The 10,364-nt window shown below is 34.4% G+C and overlaps 1 protein-coding gene across 4 annotated transcripts in view; it reads left to right on the forward strand.

Annotated features, from left to right (window-relative positions):
* The window catches only part of LOC131191957 (rho GTPase-activating protein 7-like), a 113,485-nt gene extending 104,096 nt beyond the window's left edge, over positions 1-9,389 (forward strand). For all 4 annotated transcript variants that reach the window (XM_058170629.1, XM_058170631.1, XM_058170630.1 and 1 more), the window contains 5 exons: positions 964-1,078; positions 3,045-3,260; positions 3,877-4,094; positions 7,632-7,808; positions 8,228-9,389. In XM_058170629.1, the coding sequence (XP_058026612.1) occupies positions 964-1,078; positions 3,045-3,260; positions 3,877-4,094; positions 7,632-7,808; positions 8,228-8,330 (829 nt within the window). In that variant the 3' untranslated portion in view covers positions 8,331-9,389. The remainder of the gene's footprint in view (positions 1-963; positions 1,079-3,044; positions 3,261-3,876; positions 4,095-7,631; positions 7,809-8,227) is intronic.
* The last annotated feature ends 975 nt before the right edge of the window (positions 9,390-10,364 follow it).

Genomic DNA, 10,364 nt, shown 5'->3' on the forward strand with positions numbered 1-10,364 from the left:
CTATCTATCTATCTATCTATCTATCTATCTATCTATCTATCTATCTATCTATCTATCTATCTATCATCTATCTATCCACCATCTACCTAATTTTTAAATGTTAAAAAAATGTTCCAAGATAGAGCTAGTAGAGATGAATGCCAGGTTTTTCGCAATCAAGGTTTTGGCTAGATGCCACAAGTAAGTTTTAAATATGAAAAATACTCTCTGGCAAAGCATTGAGAACTCTTGAATAATGGGATTGGCTTTTCCTCTGAATTTTTGGCCCAGCTTTTCTTAAAGCATTTTAATGATACCAAATCAATGACTACTTTGTGTGTTTAACTGAAACAAAATTAGCTACCACTTGCTCTGTTTGGATAAACTCATTAAATGCTCCACAAAAGAGGTATTACATTAACAGGCCAATATACTGGTTTATATATATGGAGTTTTTAAAGTGGTATTTTATGTAACTAGAAATGCAAACTGAATGGGTAAAATAAGCCTGTAATCATCACAGGAAATTATTTCTACTGCATTCTTTACTTTTTTTCAACGTCTTAGTGTCTTTCCCCTCTGCATTATACCACTCTAAAATTGGATTCAATGCTCATCTATATTGTAGCCCTCCCCGTCAACTTATCTCTGCCTTCCCAGGAATTGGGACCCATCTTGCTCACCTATTCACACCTCTCTATTCATAGCTATGCCCAGTTGCTCCTGATCCTGCCACCCAAGGGAAACAGCCAAGAGAACCACCCCTGTAAAACACAGACCCTCAGTATCAGTTCAGAGATGGAGGAATTATATCTACTGGTTATAACTGCCCAGTGTCTTATTTTCTTATTTTTTTTCCACATACAACATATAACCACTTCCTTTTCCACTTAGCCCTTCTCTCCAAAGTAGTAAATGTATTTTCTAACCAGAACTAGTGGCCAATGATCAAAACAATGAAGTTGTTACATTTTCCTTTTCAAGATCTAGCCAGAGGAAGCTCAGTACAGGAAAACCTGATCAGAGGGATTTGAGTGAGAACTTGGCTGCAACACATGGCCTGGCCCATATGATCATGCAGTGCCACAGGCTATTTGGGGTAGGTGGTATTTTTTCAAGCATATTTTTTAAAAGCCTGCTCTAACATCTAGGAAGTAGAATCTGAGTATGTTGCTTATTGGAAAGGGGAAATAGATTATTTTTTAAAATTCTTTTTCCAAATTACTGGCAAGAGTAATCTAATCCATGTTAAATAGCAATTACCTTTTTAAATTTTCCTTAGAAGCAGATCAATATATGTGTCTTTTCATCACTATATTTGCTTGCACTTCTTGAAACAGGTTGACCTCTGCTTATGGCTGGTTGCTTAATCACCATTTGAAATATAAGGAACACAGAACAGTTGATTTGTGGCCTATAAACCACTTTTGGCCATCATAAAATGTCAGCGACTGTATTTGAAATGTTTGGCAGCTGACTTGTTTTGTGACTGATTGTAGCATCCCTTGGTCACGTGTCCATGTTTTGTGACTTTTTTGTTGGCTTCTAGCATTTTTGCAGATTTCTAGCAGAATGTATTCCCATTTATGATCCTGGAATTTGTTTAGCAACCTCAGTGATTCACTAAATGACAGCCTCAAAAAATGTAGTAAAATCAGGTCTGATCATATCGATGCCATATGATCTATAACAAGTTTTTTTAAAGGAAAAATATTTAGTGTATTTTAGTGAAATGGATATTGTATCAGTTTTGAATTCATTTCAAAATGTAAAGTTTTTTAAAACAATTAAACTGTCTAATTGTCTTCATTTTATTTTCCCCTATATGAGTATTTTACTTGATTCCTTCTTGGTTTATTTTAAATATGGGCTCAGAAATAGTTTGGGGGCACGAGCCATCTATTTATTAAGAACTAACAATCTCTAGTTGCTTATAACAGAAAAGCTGATATTTCCCAAACTGATCTAAAACTTCCTTAATAATATGAAGAAAATGTGAGTTTCCCTGTTTCTGCTTAAGAACAACTTGGACGTAATTATACTCATTCAGTCCTGTTTTTAAAGATTTGTTGGCATCTCTTTTGCTATATTTACAATATTATTTTGCAATGAAAGTTTAATTGTCTGCAGTCTGCAGTAGGAAGCCAACCTGGTTTAAGTAATTTGTAGTGATATTGCCTGGCTCCAAAATGTTTCTTTAGACAAACATAAGAGTTGTTTTGATACGGGATTGGTGGCAAATAAATTTAATAAATGAAAATATAAATAAGCAATAGTCTGCTATTAAAAAAGCCCATTATCCATTTTAGGATTGGAAAAATTAGCTGAGAATGAGCTGGGCTTTCATAAGGAATCACTTAGATTCAGCTCAGAGTCTTCTATTATTTGTAACTCATTTGGCTTTCTATAGTTTATAAACTTTACTTATTCATCATATTTCCTCATATAATAGAATGCAATTGTGTATGAGAAAGGGGTGCTGGATAGGAAGTGTCAAAGAGCAGAATTCAAGAGACTCACAGCCAATAATTCGTGCAACGTGCAGAACCAAAAGTGAACTTCAGTGTTCAGATATAATGCTTCTTTAACATGATCTTTTTTCTCCTTTTCCTTTTGTATGGAAAACTGGCAATGAATTTAAGGGATAGGAACAAAACTCCAAGGTATGAAAGTTGCCTTTGTACATTAATACTGCTCTAGAGACATGTTTAAAGGACTGAAGAAAAGTATATTATAAAGTGCAAATTAGGGCTTAATAATGCCTTTGTACATTATTAAGCCCTAATTTGCACTTTATAATATACTTTTCTTCAGTCCTTTAAACATGTCTCTAGAGCAGTATTTCTCAACCTTAGCAGTTTGAAGATGTGTAGACTTCAACTCCCAGAATTTCTTAGCCAGTTAAGAGTGCCATAGCCATTCCTACATGTGCTGAATGTATACAGATTTCCTTTCTGATTTGGTGGTATATTTTCTTCATGTACATAAGACTATAATGTACTACTTACTGAAAGTAATGTTACTTTTTATTTCAGGCCAATGTAAATATGTGTGCTCTTTTTCAGGTACCCAACTATTGCTTTGATCAGGGGTATGAAAATGAACACAACCAAACAGATTCAGGTGAAGTAGCTCCACATCAAGCCATTTTAATAAAATATTCTAATATAGTGACATCCCTGGAACACTTCATGCAGGACCTACTCAGAGATGCCAAAGAAAAATTCAAGAACTGGGTCACTTGCTCCATTTTAGAAGAAGTAGACTCGGCATATAAGAAGGTAATTTAGCAATTATGTCTTAAGGCACTTTTAAGCACGGAATCCTCTTGAATTTAACAGTAGCTTTTTAAAAAAAACAAATGCAGAAACTTCAATTCTATAGAACTATAAAAATGAGCAGAAATTGCACTGAACAAGCCTAAATCCCTATTGATATTTCAAGTGACAAAGTTTGAAAATGGCATTAGTACCATTTCTTAGTGTCTCAACTCTGAAATACCTGCAACCATAATTTGAGTGAAAATAGTTTTCTATCTGTTTTAATCATTGTGTATTGTGCCAAAACTAAAATGCCTCTTTCCTATTGCTTGGAATACATAATGTAACATTTAATGATAAAAATGCCATTGGCATATTCTTCAGTATACAATTTTTGTCTACAATCTTTTCTAAATCCTTACCCGAGACTAAGACGTATTACAATCATGTTTATTTTTTTAGTAATGCACATAAGATTGTGCTTGTCCTAAAAGAACATTTGTTACAGGAATATCCATTTGGTCCCCAAATTGCTTTAGTTGTCTTTATATTGATTCAGTGGTGCTCCTAACTTATTTAAGCATTGAAGGATAGATATCTGCCACATTGTTTCTAAATATACTGACTATATTCTAAGGTGGATGATAACTACCACATCCGTTTATGGAAAACGACAGTTGAAATTGATGCTGTTCCTAAAGTTATTCTACACCGGATATTGATGGAGCAACATCTGTGGGATCCAAATCTTCAACAAACAAACATCCTGGAGATTTTAGATGATGAAACAGATATTTATCAGTACACAGCAACAAATATGTCTCCATTTCCTTCAAGAGAATATGTGGTCCTAAGGTTAGAAGCTCTAATAAATTGCCATTTTTTGACATCAGCTTTGTCGATCTATGCTTTTTACATTATTATTTGTCATACATATTCTTGGGGAAAAAATCCTAAAAGATTTAAATTCTAGGCTGCATTAACATAGAGATAGAATCAAGATCACGTGAAGTGTTAATACCACTTTATAATGCCTTGGTAAGGCTACACTTGGAATACTGCATCCAGTTTTGGTCGCCATGATGTAAAAAAGATGTTGAGACTCTAGAAAGAGTGCAGAGAAGAACAACAAAGATGATTAGGGGACTGGAGGCTAAAAGATATAAAGAATAGTTGCTGGAATTGTGTATATCTAGTTTAATGAAAAGAAGGACTAGGCGTGACATGATAGCAGTATTCTGATATCTCAGGGGTTGCTACAAAGAGGTAGTCAAGTTATTCTCCAAAGCACCTGAGGGCAGGACAAGAAGCAATGGATGGAAACTAATCAAGGAGAGAAGCAAGCTAGAACTAAGGAGAAATTTCCTGACAGTTAGAACAATTAATCAGTGGAACAACTTGCCTACAGAAGTTGTGAATGCTCCAACACTAGATGTTGTTAAGAACAGATTGTACAACCATTTGACATGGTTTACGGTTTCCTGCCTGAGCAGAGGATTGAACTAGAAGATCTCCAAGGTCCCTTCCAATTATCCCATCCCATCCCATCTTTAGGTTCAATGATTAACAAAGCACAGTTGGTTTGTTTGCATATTGCACTAAGAAAAAAAACCAATTACTTTTGACGGGTGTAAAAATCACAAGGGATTTAAATTTCCAACCTGTAGTGCACTTATTTTTGATTCAAATTAAGTTTGTAGAGTAGGTTTTGTAAACTTGCAATATTTCAGATGAATCAGACAACCCATTGAGATTGTATTATTTTTATTTGAAATATTGAGATTTTGGGGTGAGTGCTCAACTACTCTGTTCAATATAAAAAAAGGATGTTTACTCCATGGATAGAACAATTTGCTTGCCAAAGGACTTGTAGAACACATACAGGATAACAAACTCTTAAAATTTTCCATTGACAAAGTTTAGAATCTTTGCCTCTTAATTCTGTCTTCCCATCCCATCACAGATTTCTGTTGATCAGTTAATAACATAAGCATAGTTGTAAATTATCAATTTTTAAATCCTTTCTCTGTAATTAATATTTTATATATTTAATATATTAATATAATATTATTAAATTAATAATAATTTAATTTAATTTAATATTATTTAATATTTTAGTAATTTGTCAATTTGACGTTTAATGCAGGGGTATCAAACTCGATCACATTGTGAGCTGGATCGTGATGTATTGCAATGTTTTTTGCCTTTGCAGAGCTAGGGTAGTGTGGCCTGTACAGGCAGTACATGGCTTGCGGGCCGCCAGTTTGACAGGCCCGGTTTAGTAAGATCTTGGATATTGTTTAAAAATTTAAGTTAAAAATATTTAAGTTTGCAATCCTGTGGGTGCTATGTTGCCAAATTCTGCATTTCTGCTGCTTATAGAAGCTGCAGTCTGGATTGGATTTTGCCTATACTTGACACTATTTCAGACACATTTTATACACACACACACACACATACACAGACACACTTATTTATTTATTTTGATTGGAGTTTTGTGTGACATTATGTCCAATTTGCTTTTTTTCCTTTTTTTGTTTTTGTCCCAATACACACAAAGGGAATAAACGTGTACAGCAAATCATGTGTTACTGCAATACTTTTCTGTGAGAAATACTTGATTTTCTGGAAACATTTCTGGGGTGCCAACAATTTCGGCCATGACTGTGTGTGTGGTGTGTGTATGTATTATATATATGTATATATATATATGTATGTATGTGTATATATATATATGTGTGTGTGTGTGCGTGCACACACACACACAGACAGACACACATATATGTAGATTTTGGCATAGCTACATACCTTGACCTGTGAAAACCTACGAGAATATATATGTATATATATATGTAGGTCTTTGGTTGTTCGGGTTTTCTCCCGTGTAAAATTAGAAGTTTCTTGGTGACGTTTCGACGAAGTCTCATTCGTCATCTTCAGGCTTCAACTTCGTGCTTCTGGGAGCAATGTGTGATTGCAGCTGTTTCTTCCTTTTTAACTGCTAGTGGGGGTTTGAACTGATTGGGTGGGAGCTTGGCTGTGCTCTGATTGGATGGAGGTATTTTTGTGCTCTGATTGGCTGGGAGTGTGTCCTGTTTGGGTGGGGGTTTGGTTGTGCTCAGATTAGTCTGAGTATATAAAAGGCACCACAGACAGAATCAGCAAGATCCTCCACAAACATAACATCAAGACAACATTCTGCACAAACCGAAAAATATCCACCATCCTAAGAAACCCCAAAGACAAAATTGAGTTAGAAAATCAAGGAGTATATGAAATCCCATGCACCGCCTGCCCCACCACATACATCGGACAAACCAACAGAAGAATAAGTGCACGCATTGAAGAACACAAGAACTCAGTCAAAAAAGAGGAACCAACTTCTTCCCTGGTCCAACACCTTAAAGCCACAGGACACGATATTGACTTTAAAAAGACCAGAACTATCGCCAAAACTGAACACTTTAACAACAGAATAATCAGAGAAGCCATCGAGATAGAAAAACGCCCACACAGCATGAACAAACGAGATGATACCTCCCGCCTACCAGCCATTTGGAAACCTGCCCTTATTGACAAACGAATCCCTAACACGAGGAATGACACCAGACCCACACTCACGAGGTCCACACAGGATGTCACCACCACACATCCACCCAGAAAGTAGACCCAAACCCACACTGATCAGGAAGCACGACCCCTAAGGACCAGAAGCCAGACCGCAGCTGCAACATTAGCCATTTCAAACCCCTCCAATCCATACATACAGCAGACAGACACCCACTATGAAGATGTAGCACGACCACAAACACGAAGCCAAACAACAGCAATGCAGCACACCAGCTCAAATCCCCCTGCAATTCAGACTAATCTGAGCACAACCAAACCCCCACCCAAACAGGACACCCCCCCCAGCCAATCAGAGCACAAAAATACCTCCATCCAATCAGAGCACAGCCAAGCTCCCACCCAATCAGTTCAAACCCCCACTAGCAGTTAAAAGGAAGAAACAGCTGCAATCACACATTGCTCCCAGAAGCACGGTTGAAGCCTGAAGATGACGAATGAGACTTCGTCAAACGTCGCCAAGACACTTCTAATTTTACACGGAGAAAACCCGAACAACCAAAGACCTACATACAAACACCTGTGAAAACCTCAGAAAACATATATATATATATATATATATATATATAATATATATATATATATATATATATATATATATATATAGATAGATAGATAGATAGATAGATATACACATATATATATAAAATGAAGTTGATATAAATGAAGTGTCATAAAAAGGTTATTTGTGTAGCTAATGACTTTAGTTCATAAATATAATAGGAAATCATAATCTGATTTTTTTTTTCACTTTGTTATTTCCAGAACTTGGCGGACTGATCCACAAAGTGGCACATGTATTCTAGCAGCTACCTCAACAGATAACAAAGGTGCTACTGTGAATGGGATTTTGGCTCATGTGATACTTTACCAGTACCTTATCGAAGTTGTTGCTGGTTCCCAGAAATCCAAAGTAACATATGTTTGTCAAATAGATACCAGGTATTTCTTCTATTATTTTCCTTGAAACTAAAACTTTATCTATGAAAGCCTTGATGTTCTCTGAGCTTAGTTGTTTGTTTGAGGGTATTTTATTACCCAATTTCATAACATTATCAGTGTGAGAAAGAGATATGCTCCCCATTTATATACCGTAGCCTGCCAGTGTGGTGGTATGATTTTCTTGACAATTCATTGTTTATTATATTATATTATTTATTATATAGCCTGTCTATTTTTTGTTATTTATATAGCCTGTCTATTGTTTTGTTATTTTTTGTTAAATAAGAATTAAGATGATTTTTTATTATTAATGGTTTTTATACTATTAGATGTGAAATGATGCCTCCCCCCAAAAAAAGAAAGAAAAGAAAGAATGCTTATTATTTAGTTCCTAATATGGTGTTTATTTTTTTTGTCAGGGGCCGGACCACAGAATGGTATAAGAGAGTTTTTGGTCATATCTGTGCTGCAGACATGATAAGGATTAAAGATTCTTTCAAAGCATCCCCTTACCGAAATTAAACCAAAGACAACAATTTGATGCTTCTAGAAATGAAGACAATGCAAGATGTCTTCAGTTACCATTTTCAAATTTTGATTAACTGAAAAAGCAGTATATAAAGCCATCAAAGAAGAATTTTACAAATGAAAGTTTCAGTTTAAACGTACCTTTCAATTGAATAATTTACACATTATTCTTTTACAGTATTTTGCCAAGAAAATGAAATTATTTTGATTACTTCTTAATTTATTTATAAGGAACATCTTTTAATAGTATATTTTAACTAATGTGTAAATGAGATATATTTTTAGATGTTTTATTGATTGAAAATGTGAAAGCAATAGTAAAATTATATCAGCAGCTTACACCCTGACCAGCTTTTATGCTGATTTTATTTTTATTATTGTAATGTATTAGGAAACAGTGATGCTTGTATAAGAAGCTAAACTAAGCTAATTACATTATATATATATAGATCATAGATTTTTGTATCTCGAGTAGCCACAATCTACTTGAGAATTTATACATCCATTTTTAATGCAGGAGTTTTTCAATTTGCTTTTTAAGACACGCTCAAGGCAATGTTCAAAACAGAATAGGCACTTTAAATGGAAAATGTTTACCTTTGGGAAATAATAGATTAAACAGTGATACGTGGAGCTGAAAACACACTAGATTCACATTCTGTATTTACTTAATATGCCCAGTTCTCATTTATTTTTGTTTTTATACTGAAAAATGTGGTTAGACTGATTGAAGATAAACTTTTTTTTAAAAAATGAAATCTCTACCAATGTCTATGGGTAGCTTTCATTTACAATACTGGATGAAAAGATTTTGGATGAGAAATTGAATCAGACGACGACTAGTTTTATATACATGCTAAACCAGTTTGTATCTGCTATGCAAAACAGCAAATTATATTGTGGCATTGTGCCCAATCAATGGCATAATCTTATCCCTCTACAATGATTATATTTTTTTAACCATTCCATTTCTGCCTAACTGTCTTTTATTTTCTCACTTATTCCAGTACAATGGAACATTTGATCTTTTGGACACTTTGGTAGCTCTTTAAAGATTTTTTTCTTCATTTATGAAATAAGTTACCCCAAGTTTGCCAATAATTTTAGCACGCAGACTGCATTTTTTGCCTCTAGCTCCACAAGCTTAAAAAGATTCTCAAAGTATTATATAATTAGTATTTTTATTACTTGCTATATTATATTGTTTTTCCAGTTGCATAAGCCTGTAACCCACAATTCCTAATTAATGGATGGTTGCTAAAAAAACAAGTCCTAACATTAGTTAGCTTGATAGAATCAAGGTACTCACATTAAGATACATAACTACCCACTGCGTGTATATAATAACAAGGGAATTTTTTTTAAAAAAAACCCTGCTGATTCAAGTAAATAAATATCTGCCCTATTTTTGGTGACACCTGAAGTCTATCCTATTCAGGATGTTCAATGTTCATTTTTACAGTGGCGTTTTGTGCAGTTGCTTGCAAGAGATGCCAGTGCCAAGCTCACCTTGATTGAGCTTAAAAAATCTAGTTAATACATGGATGGAGGGCGGTCAGATTGAAACTGAAAAAAATAAATAAATGGAGAAAGCAGGGGAAAATACTGCTATATTTTGTGTGTGTTCATGCAGCTAGTAGTGATTTTAAATTCTGTATTTTCTCCAGTCTACCAATACATCTGAGCTAAGTATTATAGCACAACATGTTTTTTAAAAACATAAGATAAAAGCTAGTTGCAGCATTCCACTTGGGTATTCTATTTTGTGCTGTATTTTATACATACTGCCATCTACCTGGGCTATTTTGTTAAGGTGTTGTAAATATTTAGCCATCCCTTAATTTTGTACTTGATGTAGATATTTATATACTATTATAATAACACATACATTTCATATTAATGTGATATTCTACAAGCCCCTCAGTGAAAGAAATGTGTTTATTACAACTATTTTTTCTAGGCATTTCATTATTGCTTTCATTAGGAATAACTGAGTAGCCAAATTGATTTCTTGGTTTGTGATAACAA

This window comes from Ahaetulla prasina, chromosome 2, assembly GCF_028640845.1.
Source record: "Ahaetulla prasina isolate Xishuangbanna chromosome 2, ASM2864084v1, whole genome shotgun sequence".
In the NCBI taxonomy this organism is placed as follows: domain Eukaryota; kingdom Metazoa; phylum Chordata; class Lepidosauria; order Squamata; family Colubridae; genus Ahaetulla; species Ahaetulla prasina.